Genomic DNA, 22,726 nt, shown 5'->3' with positions numbered 1-22,726 from the left:
GGATCTCTAACTCTAGTATCATAAAATCTATTTTCTTCTTATTACTTGGGGAAATTTATTCAAAATGTGTAGCATTGTGTCATGGTTACTTTTAATTGCCAACTTGACATGATCTAGAGTCAGCTAGGAAGAGAGTCTCATTAAGAAGTCCTCTAGATATGTTGGCCCATGAGCATGTTTGTGAGGATTGTTTTGGGTGCTTTAATTGAGATGAAGATCCTGCACATTGTGGCCACACTGTTCCTTTGGTTTTGGGTCCTGGACTGTATAAGTGTATAGAGAAGACAGCACTGGTGAACATGCATGCATTCTCTGCTCTTGATCACAGCTGTGGCTAGCTCTTGAAGTTCCCACCTTAACTTCCATAATGATGGACTATAATCTGGAATTGTGGGCTAAAATAAACCCTTTCTCCCTTAAATTGCTTTTCTCACGGTGTTTTATGACAACTACAGAAGTAAATCTAGGAAACGTAAATCTTTATTTGTTGTTGGCTATTATCATTTATGTTGATTTCCTATTATAGCGATTACTAATCCACAACACAGTTACTAAAACCAGCATGAATTTGTTGTACAACATTAAATTTCAATGGGAATTTCCTGAGATTGACAGCATGGTACTGAGAGTTGCTTGTGCTGAATTCTTTTCCAGAACCTTGGCCGAGCCTTCATTGCTCTTGCTTTTGGCCATTGCCAGTGGCTGCCTATATTCCTTGGCTCTTGGCTCTCCAGCAAGTAATCACCTCCCTCAGACATCTGCTCATTAGTCAGCCCTTTCTCTGACCTTCCTGTGTGTCTTTCCATAGAAGGATCCTGGTGATTGATTACATTAGGCATGTTCAGGTTCACTGCAATGCCTTTAACAGTGTGTCTTTAGCACAATCCCACAGCCAGGTATGTGTGTACACTACCTCACTGCTACATTGACAAGTTCCTGCAAACATAGTAACACGGATAGATATATGGAGGTCCAGAATCAGATTATTAGTTTAGTTGGCTAAATGTCAAGATATAGGCAGATTCCTGCTGTTCTTTTGGAGGCTGAGGGGAGCCCCTGCCACCTACCCTGTATGGCCTTTACAGGCTACCGGCATTCACAGCCCTTTTCAGGACATGGTATCTTAAAATATCTGTCTGTGATAGTGGAAATTCCTGCTTTGATGGGCAGAGGGTCTTCTCTTTGGCTGTAGCTCTTCTGCCCCCTGCTCATTATCATCCTTACAGTAACTCTTGACCCACTCAGATAACCCAGGAAAATCTTCCCATCTCAATACCCCATGTTACTTATATCTGCAGAGTCCCTCTTCTGTGTCTAATGACAGACCTATCCCTAGGTTTGCAGGGCTGCGTGTGGAGTACTGGGATCAGGATTCTGTATAATACACTAGTATTCACCCAAACTCTTGAGCTTTGATTTAGATATTTGAAAACCTTATTAAGCATGTACTTCTTCTTCACTTCTTACTTGCATCTCAAAGTCTATTTTAAATATTTCCTCTTTAAGTATTTTCCAGCTACAAGGGGCCTCCTCCTCCATACTCCTGTTTCTTCTCCTTGTTTTCATTTGTTGGTGGTCAAGAATCATTATTCTCTGGATTTTTCTGAGGTTGTACTAGAGAGGAGCTCTATTTTATTATTCATGTCCATATAAATGAGTGCCTAAATTTAACATTATATAAGCTGTATTGTTGGGATATTTAGAGAAAGGAAGTGCTTATGAAACTTTAAAATCACCCTTTACAGTGTAAACTATTTATGATGCATTGCTTAATGAAGATTGTGGATAAATTAGTACTGAGTGACTGTTTAAGGTTGGAGTTCATCTCGGTAATTTAGAGGTCAGTGATAGACTTCTGTGTCTACCTGATGACACTAACTCCTGAGGGGAGAATATGAATCCTCACTGCTGCAGATAGCAGCTTCTTGTCATTAGGCCTTTAGATTATGAGGGGCTTTATTCCTTCTACTCACTAATTTACCTCATAGAGGCAAGAGTTGCTTTAAAAGTGAACCACCTTTCTCTTTTTTTTGGTGTCAGTGTCAGGGGCAGAGAGCCTTATACTGTTTCTCACTGGGGTACCAAAGAGCTTTTCTGGTCTATAGGACAGATGCCAGCATATCTGAAAAACCTGGAAGTGAGGTGAAGGAATTAACTTGATAGAAATTTAAAAGAATATCAATTATCCCTGGGAAAGGAAGTTTATGATCCTGAATAGACCCTCCCTCCTGATCAAAGGAAAGGGACAGTTTTAAATACAGAAAGGTCTCCTGCTCAATGTCAGCAACCAAGTCAGTTCAGGTTCCTAGGAAGTAAACACTGAAATAAGATTAAAGGATCAGATTTGAAAAGGATTACTAAGGAGGACCTGTAAAAGCATAAGGGAGAGGGATTAGAGTGAGAAAGAGGAACAGACTAAGAATCAGTTCACATATCTGTGGACAAAGAGAAGAGTCACACTGTAACAATGATCTGAAAATATTTTGAGAATTTCTCTGTGGAGTGTTCCAAACAAAGTTTTCCATTAGAAAAACCCTACATGGAGCAGGAATGGTGAGCATTCAGTGAGTTAGGAGGAGTCCAGGTGATTATGGCCATAGCCCCTGCCTCTAGTACGCATGTAGAGGACATTTATCTACCTTCTCTGCAATGGGTTCTCTTTAGTGGGACCTGAGTGGAGTCTGCCAAATCTACCAGAGTACCCCAGAGATACACATAGACATGTTTGATTTTCCTTCTTTAGCTTCCCTAACTAAGCCATTATTATGACAGAGACAAAAATCATCCCATTTGTGATAAAATACTGTTATGATGAAAAGAAAAACAGTAAGTGGATTCATGCAATACATATTATTTTACAATGAGTGTTTTAAATTAAAATTATACTTGTGATATTTCCAAGGTATTACATATACCTATTGTTGATACAGCCTCATGTTAAGACACTTACTTGCATGTATTAGATTTTCTGACCCTTACACTGAATTCTTTCTTCCAATTATTCTTATTTTGGATAAACTGCAGTTTATTTTGATTGCCTAATTTCTATACTGGGAACAAAGTTTTAATCTAGATAGATAGTAAAAAGAAGACTACTGCATTAACTCTGTGTCTTGAACATTTTAATGAGCAGAGAAGGAATGCTTTGTCTCCATTAAACAAAAACGACGTGGAAGGGGCATCGGAAAGGTGAGGGTTGGCTGAGAGCCACAGGAGGACTCTAAAGAGCCACCACCCCCGCAGCAGCCAGGTTCACCAATTCCATAAGAAGCTTATCCTGCCCGTTCAACATTATTTTTCTTGAAGATTTATGTGGTATTGTTATAGGATGAATAAGCAGCATGTGGGTAAGCAAGAGACCAATGGGAATTAGTGTTTGAGGTTTATTTATTTATTTTTTTTCCCATAAAATTCAACCAACAACTTTGGACTTTCCTGTCTCATCAGTGACTTAATTAGACCTTCATAGACTATTCCTCACTCTTTAGGAAAGGAAGTCAGTGCTTGTGAATATACAATGTGCAATGTGTTCCCTCGGTTGAGACAGCACTGTCACTAGCATCACCGTGGATTGTTGCTGCCATGGTTTTCAGGCCTTGAGTTACTCTGCTGGCCTTTTATATGCTCTGTGCTCTCCCTGGAGGGCTTTTATCTTTGTGTGTTTGAATGTTCTCTTGATACTTATGTCTATTCTTCAGTCATGAAAGAATTTCACATCTCCTTCCCCCGAAACTTGGAGCCTCTTTCAACCAAACTTCTCACATCATTTCACAGTGCTTTCTATCAAGTGATTGTCCATTCTTTTCCAAAAGGAAAGATGTTTTATGATTACAGTTGTGCTTCAAATCTATTTTTACTTGTACCTCATCAAATTTGTATTGACAGCAAATGTTTTCAAAAAATCTTTTGGAAGACCTTTATAGGAATTAACCAGGGGAGTAAGGTTAGTGTAATTGCAAAAGAAAACAGAGTCAAGGAAGAAGGAAGCCAGTAAAGCAAACACAGAAACTTTGCCTTGTAACACTTAGCTCTCAATAATTTGATGATCTAAAACCTCAAATAGAAGCCTAATACTATTTATATGTCATCCTTGTAGAGGAGAGTATAGTTCTCTAAGAGACAGTTGTTTACACAGGCCCACAATTGGTAAAGACCCTCTTAGTAGATTTTTGCTCACACTTTCTACCATAATGCGTCCTTCCTTGACCCAACAAATGCTTATGCAGGACCTGATAAATGCATTTAAAGTTTTAGTTGCAGGTAGAAATGGGAGCAGTTGGCTTAAAACTGATATCAAGTTTGAGGATGTGACTTATGGTAAAGCACTCAGAAGTATGTGCTGGTCCTGGGTTGGATTCCCAACACCACAGATAAAATTGAAAAATTGAGATCATTTTGTTATTACCACAGAGACAATTGAGGAGATAGTCATTACATCTGGGATAATAAGTGCTTACGTTAGAATAAACTTTGGCATTGCTGTAGGGGTTTGAATGGTAGCTTAGCAATTAAGGACTGGAGTCCTGTTCTCATCACCCATGTCTGTCCGCTCACAACTGCCTTGAATTCCAGTTCCAGTGGATCTAGTGACATCTTTAGGCCTCTGAAGGGACCTGCACACACACACACACACACACACACACACACACACACACACACACACACACACACACAGAGAGAGAGAGAGAGAGAGAGAGAGAGAGAGAGAGAATTGAAAATAAAATAAATTATTAGGAATCACTCTATATATGGACTACAGCCTAGATAAGGAAGCAGAATGAACATTCCACCTTGGAGGTGACTGATGTTACTTTATGAGCGACTTGATATTATCTCAGCTGAATGAGGTTTGATGCTTAAAGAGGAGGAAACAAAAGAAAGAACCATGTATTTTACTGCAAATGGCACAATTTCATTCTTCTTTATAGCTGAAAAAAGTCCACTTTGTACATATTTACTTCAGCCATACATGTCTGTAAAGGCATCAAAACTTAGTTATTGTAAATAATACTTCAGAAAACATTAACGAGTAAAAATTTCTCTGTAATGTTTACTTCGTGTCTTCCATGTAAATACCCAAGAGTAGTATATATAAATCGTATGGAAAATCTTCTTTTAATTTTTTGAGAGTTCTCTATAGCGATTTCCATGGTGACTGAACTAAGTTACATTCCCGTGAGCAGTATGTAGAGTCCTTGCACATTTGTGGATCACAGACTTCATAGAGATATGTAAAACCATTATGTGTATATGACATGAAAGTAGAAGTGAAACTCCTGAGGAAGGGGACACATGGGAGGGGGAGGGGCAAAAGGGTAGGGATGGCACATGTGAGAACGTGGTCAAAGTGTATTATTTGCTTGTATAAAATGTCTTGATGAGACCCAATAGTATATGTGATGAATATATGACTGTTTACCAAAAAATCTAAATAAAAAAGAGAAAGAAAAAAAGAAGGAAAGAAAGAGGGAGGGAGGGAGGGAGGGAGGGAGGGAGGGAGGAAGGGAGGGAGGGAGGAAGGAAGGGAGAGAGAGAGAGAGAGAGAGAGAGAGAGAGAGAGAGAGAGAGAGAAGGGAATGAAGGAAAGAAGGAAAGAAGGAAGGAAGGAAGGAAGAAAGGAAGGAAGGAAGGAAGGAAGGAAGGAAGGAAGGAAGGAAGGAAGGAAGAAAGAAGAAAGGGATGGAGGAACGAAGAAAGAACAAGCAAGACAAAAGTCTTTGTGGGCCCAAGAGCAGCATATACAAAGATCCAGGAGCAAGAGAAACCTAGAGTTTGGCAGAGTTTGTGGGAGGGATTTATGTGGTGATTGAGTCACTATGTGTTACTCATAAGAAGCTAAGGAGCTGTGATAAGTTTGATGCTAGGACTTGCTATTATGGGATTGGTAAATTAAGGATATAGAATTATGGAGACACCAACTAAAAGCAAGCAAGAGCGAAGTCAGCAAGGCATATAAAAGCATAACCTAGAACAGGGATGAGGAAGGAAGCAAAGGTGCTCTGTGCACTAGAATGCCAATCAGCAGTGTTCTCCATGGTAATGTAAAATAAATGCAGAATCATTTCCCTAAGTGCTCTTCTACGACTCACAGAAAAACATCATTTTTGTATACTTCTAACTGACTCTGGCATACTTTGCTAAGTAATGAAATGTATTTCTTCTTAACTTTTGATAGAACTATCATATGCTTGGGTCTTCAACGAGTATCCATCATTTGTTGAAGAAGACAGCCGGAGATTTGTCTCTCAAGAGACAGGGCACCTCTACATAGCTAAGGTGGAGTCATCTGATGTGGGAAATTACACATGTGTGGTGACTAGCACTGTAACAAATGCCAGAGTATTGGGCTCCCCAACCCCTTTGGTGCTACGCTCTGATGGTAAGAGACCTACAGTGGAATGCCCATGATGTCACTTGTTTGCATTTTTGTCAGCTTGAAATTGTTTAAAGTTTGTGAGTGTTTTGTTATGAGATAAAATATCTCACTAAAATAAAATTATAGAAAAAAAATCTGTGGTATTACCTCCCTGATCACTGCTAAAAAGGTATCTGTCAGATTCAGGAGAAAGCCAGTTTAGCAGCTGGGACTATAGCTTGCCAGGTAGAATACTTGCCTAGCAAATACATAGCCCTGGGTTGATCCTCAGAGCTACACAAAATGGATATGGTGGTACATGCCTATAATCCCACAGCTGTGACAGAACAAAGCAGGTTCAGAAGTTCAAGGTCATTATGGGCTACACAGTGTGTTTTAGACCAACATGGGCTACATTTTACATTTGATTTTGGAGAGGAAAAAGAGGTGCCAAGTTATAAGCCTAGGTAGTTGACTTATTAAACTAAATCATATCTCATACACCATAATGTCTTGTATACAAATATGGAAGCACTTTCCAGTCAGGTATAATGGAATCAGAGTGCCCCACATGTTAGATCACCATGGTTTGATTCCAGGGAGCCATTTATTATGTTTAAGATTGGCACCTATGTGATGATGAGGCTACCGTTTATCAAATCCCCTCCTATAATCTTTGTACCATAGGAAATTCCAGGGATTATTAATACATTATGGATGTCAGCATAAATAGATATGTTCACATTGTATACAGCATTTCAAAGAATTTCTTTAAAACATTTTGCATACTGCAGTATTTTTGACTCCATGAATCCAGAGTCCTAAAATGTTATTCAGGGTGCATGTTTGGTCAAGGTTAGTACCTGTCAGTCATTTCAATCACTGAAAGTGGTAGTCTGTTCAAAGGGGAGCCAAATAAAGTTTTATTTACAAACACAAAATGATTCCATAGGAAACTCTGACACTTCCAATTTTGTACTGTGAATTCACAGGTGTCATGGGTGAATATGAACCTAAGATAGAAGTCCAGTTTCCAGAAACTCTTCCAGCAGCTAAAGGTTCAACTGTGAAGTTGGAATGCTTCGCCCTTGGGAAGTAAGTTCTTTAACAATCCCATATGTTGTTAGGATACTTGGGGACGTACAGAGGGTTCTATTTTTTTTTCTTCATAGCATAATTTATTTTTATTTATACCTTTAAAATATTTTTATTTTAAAGTGTAATTCAAGATATTAGATCTCACTGTAGAATTGCAAATGAGTATTTTAATAGATTTTCCTTCCCCCATTTCTCTTCCACCCTCTGCTACACTTGATCTTGACTTTTATCCAATCCCCTCTCTTTACTCTTTTCATGTCATGTATGTACATTTGCTTACCTACCCTTCTTCATCACCTATTTTTCCCTCTCTTGATCTCCTTTCTCGATTTTAAGACTATAACTAAACTTATGTGTATGTGTGTAACCGTGTGTGTGTGTGTGTGTGTGTGTGTGTGTGTGTGTGTGTGTGTTTAAAGACATATATACTTTACAGACTAGAATCCATATATGAAGAACATACCTTTTTTGTCTTTCTGGTTTTCAATCAACTCACATAGTATTATACTTTTCAGATCTACCAATTTCCCTACAAATTTCATTTTTTTTACAACTGAATAAAATTCACTCTGAGTACATACCACATTTTCATCTAAGCTCTTTGCATTTCTTTGATATCGAAAAAGAGTATCAGTAAACATGGATGAGCAAGTATCTCTGTTGTAGAGTGTGGAGTCCTTTGGGTATATGCCCCCAAAATGGTAAAATTTAGTTATATATTCATTTTTATTTTTGTTTATTTTTTTAAAACCTCCATACTGATTTCTATATTGGTTATACTAGTTTGCATTTCCACTAGCCATAAATAAGGTTTTCTCTTTCTCAGTATCTTTTTTCACTCTCTGTTGTCTGATTTCTCTGATAGCCATTCTGGCTGGGATGAAGCAGTATCTCAGAACAGTTTGAATTCACACTTTTGATCATTTTAAGTATATCATCAGCATTTGTGTTTCTTCTTCTGATAACTGCCTGGTTATTTCATTATCCATTTGTTCACAGGCAATTTCATGTCATTGGTGTTTAATCTTTGTAATTCTTTGTAAATTTGTAATATTAGCCCCTTGTCATAGCTATGGCTTGTTAGGATTGTCTTCCATTATGTAGGCTGTTTACTCTGTTTATAGTTTCTTTCACTGTATAGAAGCCTTTTAATTTCATGCAGTACTGTTTGTTGATTCTTGAGGCTGGTTCCTGGGCCTATAGAGTTCTGTTCAACGTCCTTGCCTGTGCCTGTGTTTTGAAAGACGTTTCCAATGTTTTCCTCTAGAAGTTTTAGCATTTTAGACTTTCACTTAAGGTCTTCGATGTGCTTTCAGTTGTTTTTGGTATAGGGTAACAGATTTGAATCAAATTTCATTCAATTGATTTTTATATATTGATTCTGTACCTTGCAATGTTATTAAAAGGGATTATATGGGGTCTTTTAGGTATATAGCAATGTCATCTGCAAATAGGGATAGCTTGAATTCTTTTCCCATTTTTATCTCCGTACTATCTTTATCATTTATATTGTTCTAGCTAAGACTGATCTGAACACTATACTATGTAAGAAGTGAGAGAGTCATTGTCTTAGTTAGGGTTTCTATTGCTGTGAAGAGATACCATGACCATGGCAATTTTTATAAAGAAAACATTAACAGAGAAACCCACAGAGACAGCTGACAGGAGCTCATGGGAGCTCATGGACTCTGAACCAACAGTTAAGGAACCTGCATAGGACTGACCTAGGCCCTCTGCATGTGTGTGACAGTTGTGTAGCTTGGTTTGTTTGTAAGGCTCCTAGCAGAGAGACTGGGAACCTCTTCCCCATGATGGATTAGCCTAGATACAGGGGGAGGAGCTAGGTCTTGCATCAACTTGATTTGCCATGCTTTTTTCAAGCCCAAGAGAGGCCCGCTCCTTTCTGAATGGAGATGAAAGTTGGAGTGGATGGGGATGGGAGTAGATGGGAGGCAGGGAGAGGGAACAGGATGGGAGGAAGAAGGGGAAACAATGGTCTGTATGTAAAATAAATTAAAAAATGTTAATTAAATAAAGTACAAATAAATAATAAATAAGAAAGAAAACATTTAATTGGGGATGCTCACTTACAGTTTCAGAGGTTCAGTCTATTAACATTATAACAGGGAACATGGCAGCATGCACGCAGGCATGGTGCTAGAGCTTCTACATCTTGACCAGAGACAGCAGGAAGTCCACTGACAGTCACACTGAGGGAAGTTTGAATAAAAGAGACTTCAAAGTCTGCCCTCACAATGACACACTTCCTAAAACAAGGCCACACCTCCTATTAGTGCCACTCCCTTTGGGGACCATTTTCTTTCAAACCACCACAGGCATCCTTGTCAGATGCCATATTTTGAAGAAAATGGTCTCAGTTTTTTATAATTTAGTGTACTGTTGACTATGGGTTGTTTTTATACGGACCTTTTATTATTTTGAGGTATGATAGATGATTTCCTAAAGTCTCCATGGCTTTCATCATGACCGAATGCTGAATTTTGTGAGATGCCTTTTCAGCAGCTATCAAGGTGATTAGGTGATTTCTGTCCTTACATTTATTCATATGGTTCACTACATTTATTGATTTCTATCTATTGAACCAACTTTTTATCACAGAGATGAAGCTAACTTAGTCATGATGTATGACCTTATGTGTTCCTGAATTCAGTTTACAAGTACTTTGTTAAGAATTTTTTCATTCATATATTAGTCTGGGGACTTGCTCTGCAGTTTTCTTTTTTGCATATCTTTATCCAACTTTGGTATCAGGATAATACTGACTTCATAGGATGAACCTGGTAGTGTCTCTTTCCTTTTCTTTCTTGTCAAACTGCTTGAGCAATGTTAGGATGAGAACTTCCTTAAAAATTTGAGAAAATTTAGTAGTGAATCCATCAGGTCCTGGGCTTTGCTTTATGTAGAGACTTCAGATCCACAGCCAAGCACCAGGCTGAGCTCCAGGAGTCCAGTCGAAGAGAGGGAGGACAGAGTCTATGAACAAGGGGCACAAGATCATGATAGGGAAACCTACAGAGACAGCCAAACCAAGCTAGTGAGAACTCATGAACTTTAGACCAACAGATATGGAGCCTGCATGGGACTGGACTAGGCTTTTTGCATAAATGAGATAGTTGTATAGCTTGGTCTGTTTAAGAGGCCCCTGGCAGTAGGATCAGAATCTATTCCTGATGCATGAACTGCCTTTTTGGAGCCCATTACATATGGTGGGATACCTTGCACAACCTTGATGTAGGGGGAGGGGCTTGGACCTGCCTCAACCTAATGTACCAAGCTTTGTTGACTCCCCATGGGAGGCCTTACCTTTTCAGAGGAGGGAATGGGGGATGGGTTGGGGGGAAGACAGGGGGAACACGAGAGGAGAGATGAGAAGGGAATCCGTGGTTGGTATGTAAAATGAATAAAAAATTTCTTAATAAAGAAAAAATGTGTTTATAATATTTTCCAGCTTTAATTTTGGTAAATCATGCACATTTACAAAATTCATCCATTTCTTTTAGATTTTCTAACTTTTTGAAGTATAATTTGTCAGAGTGTTTACTGCGGATTGTCTGGATTTCATGGGAATCTGTTGTGACAACACCCCATTTGTCTCTGATTTTGTCAGCTTGATTCTTCTCTCTTTCATTTTGTAAATTTAACTAAGAGGTTTTCAGTATTACCATTTTTTTCAAAGAACTTAATCTTTATTTGATTTTGTATGTTTTCTAAAGTTTCTTTAGAAGCAAGTGAAAAATCGAATACAGGAAAGTATACTTACATGATGTATTTTGAAGCTTTAAAAGAAATTTGGAGAAATTGAAAGTGCCTTACTGATTCCATAAGCTAAGCCAGAAAAAAGATTGTCATTTACTTATTCATTTGTCATATTTTCCTGCACTTAAAGCATAAGTTGACTGGCAAAGATAACCATTTTATTGTATTAAAATATTATTTCAAAGATGTAAACCTGGGTGTGGTAGCACATGCCTGTAATCATCACTCAGAAGTCATAGCAGAAGGATCAGGAGTGAGCAGCAAGTCTGGGCTACCTAGTTAGACCCTGCATCAAAACAAGAATTTACACCTGGAAATAGCCTGCATCTGAAACCTGTGTCTTTGGCTCTCTTAACCAAAGCTTTCTGTTTTTGAGTCTCTAAGATTTCCAGAGAACAGCAAATGACAATTTTCTTATCAGCCCTGTTCCTCAGATTAACTGGAGAAGAAGTGATGGGATGCCATTTCCCAACAAAATTAAATTGAGAAAGTTCAATGGTGTGCTCGAAATCTCGAACTTCCAACAGGAAGATACAGGCTCCTATGAGTGCATTGCTGAGAATTCACGAGGAAAAAATGTGGCAAGAGGGCGGCTCACGTATTATGGTAAGCATTAGCTATATGGAAAGTTGCCTTGTAGCTTTTGTTCTCTCATAGCTGTTTTGGTGGGTGAAGGTAGTTATAGCAGAAAACTGTGATTTAATTTGTCATTTTCTGTGTTTTATTCTCATTTTGTTAAGCAAAGACAACCATCAGAGTAGGAAGAAATTAAAAAGAAAGGAAACTTGCCACCAACATGAAGACATATTCCTTTTACATTTTGAAAGTGATTCATATGATAATGAAATCTTTCACTTTTTTTTTTTGCATGACCTTTCCCACACTTAATATAACAGACAGCTCTCTCTGGCCGCTTTCTCCTCTAGAAGAGGTGTTAATTTTTGTTTTGTTTTGTTTTTTAATCTTTATTTGAAAAGCAGAATAAAACTGCTTGCTGAGAAAAGTTGCAATTATTACATTAGACAAACCAAATACACTGAAGATGTTGCTCTGGATGGAGATGTTCCACGCTATCCAATAATGTAAATAATGAATCTGGAGTCTGTTTGCATCCTTTAATTTGTAATCATATTTGTTTGATGCACTGCTCAATTTGGGGAAGGAAAGAATAATATTTCTTTTATTTAGAGGACTATTTTTTTTTGAGAAAATGAGATTTTCTTTTTGTGTTTTAAAATTTCTCTTGTTTAAAACATGCCATTAGGTTTTGATGAAAACATGGTTTGGAAAGTGCTAATATGTTACTATACAAAATACATCTGTAAAATGCATGGAGATGGAAGCTCACTGAATGCATTTGCAATTTAATTATTAGAAACATTGTAAACCTAGTAAGAATTCACCGATTTTTATGAAGGGCAAATTGCATTATTGCCTATTTATTTTAGTAACTTGTAATTGAAACAGCTTTCTGTGGTGGTGCGTACAGTGTACATAAATGCTGCAGGGGAGGAAACTGTTTGCTAAGACAGCTGTTAAAGCTGTAGACACCATTGAACAATTTGAAGTTCGAAAATATATTACCTCTGACAAGATAAATGCTTCTTATGTTACAGGGTTTTAGAAACTGTTGGGGGCAAAATGAAGGAATGTTTTAATAGCACAAGTCATTATGTTTTGTAACTTTCCCACCTTGTCTCATGATTAGTTTAATATAAGAAAAGATTTCCTATATGTCAGTGGCCATAAGTTGTTGGCATGATATGGAAATAATGGTGGTGGTGGTGGTGGTGGTGGTGGTGGTAGTAGTGGTGGTGGTGGTGGTGGTGGTGGTAAGATAAATTCTTCACCCTTGGGGCTGAGTAGCTCTGTGTCCCCCACACAATGGGGATTTCTTATACCCTAGCGTAGCTTCCTGTTTCTGGTCATTGAAGGATCACAGCACACTCAGAAGTGAGCACTGTGAGAAAATTTCTGACTTGTTAAATCAGTGGCTCTCAACTTTCCTAGTGCTGCAACCCCTGAATGCAGTTCTTCATGTGATGGTGACCCCCCCAATCAAAAACTTATTTTCATTGCTACTTCATAACTGTAATTTCACAACTATTATGAATCATAATGTAAATATCCGATATGTAGATAGTCTTAGGCAAATTCTGTAAAAGGGTCCTTTGACCCTCCAAGGGTCAAGACCCACAGGTTGAGAACTGCTGTGTTAAAAGTTTCAGTGTTTTTAACTCTATGCCCCATCACCCCTGCCCAAATAGGAACCGTATACCCTCCTCACCCAGGAAAGCATAACTAAAGCTAAATTGACATACAAGTACTTAACATCAGGTCATGACTCAGTTTCTCTACTTTTTAAATTTTCTGCTTGAATCATTTTTCCTTTTTCTACATATTAATCGCCACTACAATCACAAGGTGACTGCCACCAATGAGCAGCACATCAGGTACTCACATCCTTCTGCTCTCCAAAATATTTATAATCCCATGCTCAGATGTCCAGCCCTAATATCCTCAGTAGCAAGGGAAAGTAGGATTAGACAAGAGCCTCCCTATGGAACAGGGTACAAAATCAGTTCCCCTTAGATTTTATGGACAATGTGAACTGACAGAAAACAATGATATCAGGGTGAAAGACTGGTGATATTTTAGTCATCAGGCAGAATGGAAAGTAGTGCACAAGAGGAAACCAACAGCGTCAGCTGCACTTAGTCCGTTCTGTAGATAATATTTTATGCACCTAAGAAATAAATCATAAATAAATGGCATAGAGAGTTTAATGGAAGGTGCCCTACAATTTTACCTTGAAATTATAACATAGCATCAATAGGTGCCATGTAGTTCTCTGGTGATTTGCTCTAATATTTCATGGAAAAAAAAAATGGTGTGATAGAGAATTTGACTATCAGGTTATGGATAAGGGAGAAAAGACATGATTAATGTGGGAGTTCTAATCTGAGAAGAAGACTGTTAGAATATTAGAATCACCCACGAAGATTCCTACTGAAGACTCAGGCCTAGGTCAACAATTCCTGTCTAAATCTAGTTATCATCTCCTTCCAGGGAGGTCTGATGATTCCTGAAATTGGAAAAAGAGTTTAATATAAAGTAGGAGGAGTAGGTTGGGGGTAACTGTGTTTCATACTGGAAAAACGTTTTGTTTTTTTTAAATATTTTTATTTTATAATTAACTTAATTTCACATATCAGCCACGGATTCCTCCGTCCTCCCTCCTCCCACCTCCTAGCCCTCCCCTCAAATCCCCCCCCCTCCTCCAAGGCAAGGTCTCCCCTAGGGAGTCAGCTCAGCCTGGTAGAGTCAACTGAGGAGGTCCAGTCTCCTCCTCCCTACACCAAGGCTGAGCAAAGTGTCCCAGCATAGGCCCCAGGCTCCAAAAACCTAGCTCATGCTCCAAGGACAGGTCCTGGCTCCACGGCCCAGGGGCCTCCCAAACAGTTCAAGCTAATCAACTGTCTCACTTTTCCAGAGGGACTGGTCCAGTTCCAGGGACAAATAGCCAAACTAGTGGCAACGCATGAACTGTGAACCAATGGCTGAGGAAAAATGATTTTTATACAACAACAAAAACAAAAAAGCTAAGGAGCTAGCCATAGTTTCCTTTCAATTTCATTTGGACAAATAAACAATTTTAGGAGACAGAAAGGAAAGGCAAATCTTCCTGTGGTTGCAATTAAACAGAAATAGATAAACTGCTGCTCCATATGGAGCATGCAAATGCAGATCCCGTGGCATACATCACATGCATAATGCAATGTGAAACCTCTAAGAGATCTCACCTCCCAGGTTTGGATCTGAAACACAAACTGGGATTTGGCTGAATATACTGTGTATGTTGAGTGGCTTCCATTGGAAGTGGTATGTCATGTTCATCTGAAAAAAAAAAAAAAAAAGCAGTTTCCAGGTGCCTTGCAAAGCTTAAGTAAAATTCATTAATCTCCTTGATCCAACTGATGTGCATACTTAATTTGAAGTTGCTTTAATTACATTTTTTTTGATAAAATATCTCAATTCACATTATGGCCACTTATCCATCTTTTGGGGCTTTCATTTTAATGCACAGAGTTGTGTAAGTTGTTCATTACTTTGTATTTAATTGGGAGGTATTTCTAACTCGAAGCAAATATTTTTCATTAGCCATAGATGTTTCTTTCCTATGGATATTAATATTTAGCTAATCATTAGGCCCCATAGCTGCTGTCATTCACTTTGAAGTTGTCATGACATATGATCTTATATTTCAAAAATATACTTGAGGAAAGTATATTCTTTACCTGCATCACTACCTATTAATAGAGTTCTGAAGAGTGTAATCTAGCAATCAGAATTTTGAAAATAGAGAGAGCTCAATGAAATTGGCTTAAGATATAACACATTACAACATCAGTGTCAAATCTAGGAATGTTTTATATAACCATTCAGTGATCTAAATACAATTCTAGTCTAGCCCATGTTCTTCCATAGCTTGTAGTCTGATACTCATTTATAAGCCATTTTTTATTTGGTATATGATTTGAATTTCTTGTCTTTCAGTTATCTATTTTTTCCTTGATTGTAGCAAAACCTCATTGGGTTCAACTTATAAGAGATGTGGAAATAGCTGTGGAGGAGAGTCTTTATTGGGAATGCCGAGCAAGTGGGAAGCCCAAACCCTCCTACCGATGGCTCAAAAATGGAGACGCCTTAGTACTAGAGGTGAGGTGATGCAGCTGCTTCATCCAGCTCTTCCTGTCTTTTTAATGTATGCTTCCTTTAGCCTCTAGAAACCAGGGTAAACCTTCAAGAGAAGGTTCAGTGGGTAAAGTACTTGCCTTACCAGGGACCTGAGTTCAGTCCTCAGCACCCATGATAAAAATAATGCTGAGTATGAGGGTGAACGCTTGTGATGCTGGAGCTAAGTAGATGGAAACACATGGATATATGCCAGTGAAAGACACTGTCTTACAGAGAGGGAAAAGGGGTAGACTGCACCTGAGGAAAGACACCTTTGTAGCTAGAGTTTTCCTGCCTGGCCCACAGTCAGGACAAATCTCTCTCACCTGCCAGTCCCACAGCCTTTCAAACCCGACCAAGTAAACACAGAGACTTATTTTGCTTACAAACTGTATGGCCGTGGCAGGCTTCTTGCTAACTGTTCTTACAGTTTAAATTAACCCATTTCTATTCATCTATACCTTGCCACGTGGCTCGTGGCTTACCGGCATCTTCACATGCTGTTTCTCATCGTGGCAGCTGGCAGTGTCTCTCTGACTCAGCCTTCCACTTCCCAGCTTTATTCTCCTCCTTGTCCCACCTACACTTCCTGCCTAGCCAATGGCCAATCAGTGTTTTATTTAATGACTAATCAGCAACACATTTGCCATACAGAACATCCCACAGCACTTCCCTTTTTTTTTTTTTTTCAAAAAGGAAGGTTTTAACCTTAACAAAATAAAATTACATATAATTTGGGAATTTGGGCGTAGCTTCTCTTACTACTTCCTGCTGGAGGGGGGCGCTGTATCTTATGGGGAAACAAAGAAAATTTTAGGATTATGGAATAGTCCATGAGGCTGTATCGTCTGAGCCAGATGCCTTCAAACCATTCCGAATGTTGGATTATCTGGGCCACGGTGTCATCAGAGACCTTTCAGGTGGTCTTGGCTGGTCAAATCTGATGTATCTTAATCTGGAACAAATCCATAGCCTCTGGTTTTCTGTGGAAACAAAAGAGACTCTTTTCCAAAGCGACATATCCTTATATCCAAATTTTGAAGTCAAGGTATCTTTAAAATATACATTTTGGCATAACTCAACAGCTTTTACAATCAAATGTTTTTCTGCAGTTAAAAATCCCAAAGACAACACAATCCAGATTCTCTGTGTAATACTCATCTTTACATGGCTTATTTTTTATATTAATTTTACTGTCTCTTTAAAGACTTTATTTTTTAAAACTATGTATTTGTTTATATAACTTTATATATCACCTTTTTTGTCTCTTTCAAGCCTACGTATATTTTACACACATTTAAACTATTACATCTGAATCTTATTGTGAATCTATTGCCTTAAACTGCAGCAGCTGTGGCTGCTGGCTCCACCCACCTCAGCTTCCCAACCTGGCTAGGTTTACCACCAGCTCTGGGAGCTATCGTGGGTCTATGCTTTTATCCAAGCAGCGTGTAGTCCAGAAACCTCTTTTTTTGTTTTGTACCTGCGAAGGCTAAATCCACCACGCAGCTTAATGTGCCACTTGCAGAGGACTCATTCTGGCCATACTGCAGGTCGAGCACCACGCTAGGAACCCACAAGTAGCTCAAACCGGCAGCTGCCGCTCATTTGAGAGAGACAATTAGGAACTGTTTTTAGCTCCGTTTTAGAATCTTTTTTCTCAGGTTTTAGGTGGAAACTCTTGCCACCACGTTGGACGCCATTTGTAGCTAGATTTGTCCTGACTGTGGGCCAGGCAGGAAAACTCTAGCTACACACCTTTGCTTCCCTGAACACACATGCATGGAAATCCACAAAAATCTATACATACACAACAAGCTGTCTTAGCTCCTAGTGTCAAAAACTAGGGTTTCTACAGAAGCAATTAAAGTAGGAAATGATTTATTTTAGTATACAATTTCAGTTCATCATGATGAGGAAGGCATGATGGGAGGTTATGGCAGCAGGAATCAGGAAGAAGTGTAGAGCTAGGACTGGGACTTAAGGAGATATCACCTTCAAGTACTACCCTCCCCACATCCCACCTGACCCAGCAAGGCCAGATGTTTCAAAGTTTCATAGCCTTCTCATGTTCAAACACAAGAGCCTGCATGGGGCATTTTTTTACATAAATCACAACACAGGGGAATCATATAAAATCAATCATCCAATCTTTTAATGAGATTTCTTCTCCATTGCAATTCAAGGTATATTGATGATTTTGCACTGATAAAATAATATAAATATAAACAATGATTTGGGCTGTCTGTGTTAGAGAAAGCTTTACTTTAATGAAACATGGAATTTAATTTCCTTTTCCTGTTTTATACTTTGGTCTGGTTTCTAGAGAATAAATGAATCTGTTAATTGGCTACCTTCATAGCTGTGTATTTATTGTCTCATTCACCTCCTTGTAATTTCTAGGTCCTGGGAGACTAGTGTGTTCTCTAATTAGAAACCGTGAATATGAAACAAAATTGTGGATATTATTGGGTGGTAGAATATATGTAATTTATATATTACATATATTAGCCTCTAGAAACCAGGGTAAACCTTCAAGAGAAGGTTCAGTGGGTAAAGTACTTGCCTTACCAGGGACCTGAGTTCAGTCCTCAGCACCCATGATAAAAATAATGCTGAGTATGAGGGTGAATGCTTGTGATGCTGGAGCTAAGTAGATGGAAACACATGGATATATGCCAGTGAAAGACACTTGTAATTTCTACTTTTGTGTATTTATGTGTACTAAGTCAATTATGTACCCTTATGTTTTTATATATAACCATCATACTTGGAAAAAAACTTGGTGAGTATGTGGGTTTCCTAGCACTCTGTTTAATGCACTGAATTATATTATCTTAAGCTCATATAATTAAAAAAATATTGTGATAAAAGAATTTCCACCTCCCAGGATGAAAATCAACCTCCCAGAACATTTTCTTTTTCACAGTCTGAATCATTAACCATAGATGAAAATGAAATGGCTGCCACACTTCACCTTTGGTTTTAAAAATTATTTTCTGATTTTTGGTTGTGTATCTGAAAAATCTTTTCCATTTCAAAGAAGAAAAAGGTTACATCTCAGGTCAGACTGCCTTGTAGTCTGAGGGAAAATAGCAACATCTTTTGTCTGATTGAAATGATAGTCAGTAGTGTTTATTTTAATCCTAAAATTTTATTTATCTGTAAGAAATGTTATTTTTCAATCCAGGAGAGAATACAGATAGAAAATGGTGCCCTTACAATATCGAACCTCAATGTGACTGACTCTGGAATGTTCCAGTGTATAGCAGAAAACAAGCATGGGCTTATCTATTCCAGTGCTGAGCTCAAAGTTGTAGGTAAGACTAATTTTTATGTGTTTAATCTTACTTTTTTCCCTTTAATCTTCCATTTTTTTCCAGAATATAAAATATTGGCTTTTTATAGTTTATTCTACCACCCAATAATATCCACAATTTTGTTTCATATTCACGGTTTCTAATTAGAGAACACACTAGTCTCCCAGGACCTAGGAGATGAATGCAAGAGGATAGCCACAAAGTTGAGGCCAGGCAGAGTTATATCGGGAGTGCCAGGCACCTGCCCCACCAACCTGGGCCAAGAATAAGATCCTGTCTAAATAAACAAAACAAACAAACAACCACCATAAATGCTAACCAAGCCAAACCACAACAAATGCATTTTAAATGATGTCAAAGGAAAAGCAGCCATAGTGGCCAGAATTAAGTTCCAAGGTTGAATTAAACCAGGAGAAAGAAGCTCCTTCACATCTAATGGACCATTACCCAACCCTAGTGTCCTTGACTAAGAAATGCTTTTTACCAGGATTCTGGTGCTCTCTATTCCTGGTCCACAAAAGCAAATGACAAAGTTGGGATCAGTGATATTTGACTCAGAAGCTGCTTTTGTCTTCATGAACCCCGTTTGGAGGTCCAGGTGTGGGGTGTACTGAAGGCATAATTAACCAATGATCCACTATTTGAGATTATGATTTATTACCTCTTCCTGCACTTTAGGTCTGAGGAAAGGAGGAAAGAATTTCGTAGTGTTTAGGGCATTTATACAAAGGACACTGGCATGACAAATGACTGAAAACACAAGGGTAACTTAACAGCAAGGCAGAAGGAAATGCAGAAGGAAAAGAGGGAGATGGAGAAGGAAGAAAGGACTCACTGTTTCAAGAAAGTAAGATGGAAAGTTTAGATTTGGGCATAACTGGAGGCGGGACTCAATGATCGCCATTATTTTTAGTTTCCACGGAATGCCTCCCAATTCTCTGAGTTTATTACCACATTCAGTTCAGTGGGGGAAGCATGACTTCCTTGTTTGCTTAGATGCAAGTGTCACTACTAATTCCATGACCCCATGAACCCTTATTTGTGCCGTTGCCTATCGTTGACCTGGTACAAGTGGCATTAAGCATATGAGGTTCTTTTTATGTAAGTCAGTGGCTCTCAGCTTAAGAATGTTTTCACTCTGCTGCATACTTTGAAATATTTGAGGGTAATTTTTGTTATTATAACTAGAGTCTGGGGAAAGAATGGAAGTCCTGTGTGCTGTAGCCACCATGGTAGAGGATAGAGAGGCTGCCAAATATTCTACAATGGATGAGAGTCACTCACAACAAAGGAGTATGCAGTACCAAATTCCAAGAGATGTTGGGGAACCCAATATTAAAGGAGAAGTCTCTTGTCTCTGGCACCTGAAGGTTGGATATGGATCGTGTGTATCAGGATGACTGCCAGGATTGTCAGTGAAAATCTGCCCCCTTTTATCTGTGGCAGAGAAGTAGCATGTTACAACAAAAGCAGGAGAGGATGGCACACAGCTGTAAGTTGAAGCACATGCTTCTGTAGATTAAAACTGGCAGAGTCATAGTCTAATTCCTCTTTCATTAAGATGGATTCCTCCCTATTGTGGTACAGGGCCATTATATGGGAAAGTAGAAGATGTGTAAATTAAAAATTATATTCAAATATAGATTCTTGTTGTTTTACTGAAACAGTTTTCCACAGGATTTTAATTTACAAGGCCAACTCAGAATAATGTGTCTCTTTTTATTTAATTAAATAATAATTACATCATCCCCCTCCCTCTCCTTCTAGCTTCCAATGTGCTTCCCTGTCCCAAGCTCCCTTCAAAATTCACAGCCTCCTATTCTTTCATTGTGGTTGTTACATGTACATATAAGCAAATAGACACATGAACCATAACCTGCTGAGTCTGTTCTGTGTCACCTACATGTATGTGTTTCTAGGGGTGACCACTCAGTATTGTACGACCAACCATGAGGCTTATCCTTGGTGAAGATGAATTATCCCTCTCTTGACAACTGTTAATTACTCTTCATCTAGGAGTGAGACCCCATGAAATTTCTCCATGTATAGTGGGAAGTTAACTGTTGGAATTGTTGAGGTCTTATTTAAGCAGCCATGCTGCTAGATTTCATGAATGCAGCTTCCCTGTCATAGCTAGAAGGCACAGCCTCACAGAAGATTTCCTGGACCAATGCCTCTTAAAATATTTCTGCCTCACTCTTTCATGATGTTCCCTGAGCCTTAAGTGCAGGTGTTGAACAACCATAAATTCAGTCACATAATATAACCATTATAAAATGCATATGTGGCAAAAAGTAAGTTATTTTCACTGGGATTTGCCACAGCATAGAGCATTAGAAGCCAGGTGAGTAGAGGCTGGAGAAATGGCTCAGCGTTAAGAGAAGTTGCTGCTTTTGCATAGGACATTAGTTCCAAACCCGTCACCCACATGGCAGATAATTGTTTGTTGGATACCCAGTTCCAGGGTATCCTACTCTGTCTTCTGGCCTCTACGGGCACTGCACACATGTGGCTCACTATCATACTTGTAGGCAAAGCACTCATACACACGAAATAAAAAGTATTAAATCTTACATAAAAAGAGAAAGAGAGAGAAGCAAAAAGAATCTATGTGTCATGGCACACACCTGTTATCCCAGAAGTTGGGATTCTAGGAAAGAGAATTGTGACTGGAGGCCAACTTTGGCTAGAAAAGGAGGCCCTGTCTTCATTTGAAAGGGAGAGAACATTCTGTATTTGGGGAGATAATCAGCTTCCCAAGCTTGTTTATACATATGTAGTAAAAGGAATAGTGACTTTCTCATCAGCATATCATTTCATTTAAACGATACCTTACATCTCTCTATGTAGCTTAAGGTTGACTTCAGAGGCTTTACTGGGAAGCACAATGTTTTCTGCACATTATGACATTAATGTGATATTACATCCCTGAACATTACATCTGTGTTATGTCTTCTTTCCTCAACTTGGAAGTTAAATTTAATCATATGAGAATTTTATGGTACAACCTGGTGAACAGTTAGTTCAGAACTCAGCCATTCTAAGACCTTTGGCCAGCCCTCTCTGAGTGACAGATTATCACTAGGTGCTGTTTCTAATGATAGAGACCAACAGGGTCATGATGGAACAAACTTTCCTAAGCATGCTATTCTAAACAGTTTTCTTTAATAAACTCGTGACTGAATTATTTTAAATATCACAGTAGACATTAAAAGAATCACCGTGTAAAGCAATGATCTTGAGATTTAGAACTTGACCCCAAACACAGCAGTACAGATTAAATTTTCGACATTACATTCTTGTGTATGACACACATCAAATCAAGCATCAGCATCTCCTGTGCCACGCGATAATTTAAAAACACAGATGCAGGGGGGCCTTTCAAGTTACAGGGATTTTTAAGAAAATACCTACTTCTTATTAAATCAATAATCCATTT

At 38.5% G+C, this 22,726-nt stretch overlaps 1 protein-coding gene across 2 annotated transcripts in view; it reads left to right on the top strand.

Moving 5' to 3' along the window:
• Positions 1–22,726, top strand: part of Cntn3 (contactin 3) — a 395,670-nt gene that overhangs the window by 273,075 nt on the left and 99,869 nt on the right. For both annotated transcript variants that reach the window (XM_052719452.1, XM_052719453.1), the window contains 5 exons: positions 6,176–6,379; positions 7,348–7,450; positions 11,652–11,836; positions 15,813–15,949; positions 19,158–19,287. In XM_052719452.1, the coding sequence (XP_052575412.1) occupies positions 6,176–6,379; positions 7,348–7,450; positions 11,652–11,836; positions 15,813–15,949; positions 19,158–19,287 (759 nt within the window). The remainder of the gene's footprint in view (positions 1–6,175; positions 6,380–7,347; positions 7,451–11,651; positions 11,837–15,812; positions 15,950–19,157; positions 19,288–22,726) is intronic.

The sequence above is a fragment of the Peromyscus californicus genome, unplaced genomic scaffold, assembly GCF_007827085.1.
Source record: "Peromyscus californicus insignis strain IS unplaced genomic scaffold, ASM782708v3 Scaffold_6__1_contigs__length_162567912, whole genome shotgun sequence".
Taxonomy (NCBI): Eukaryota; Metazoa; Chordata; class Mammalia; order Rodentia; family Cricetidae; genus Peromyscus; species Peromyscus californicus.
Note: the sequence above shows the minus strand (reverse complement) of the source record. Positions and strands in the feature narration are given on the sequence as shown.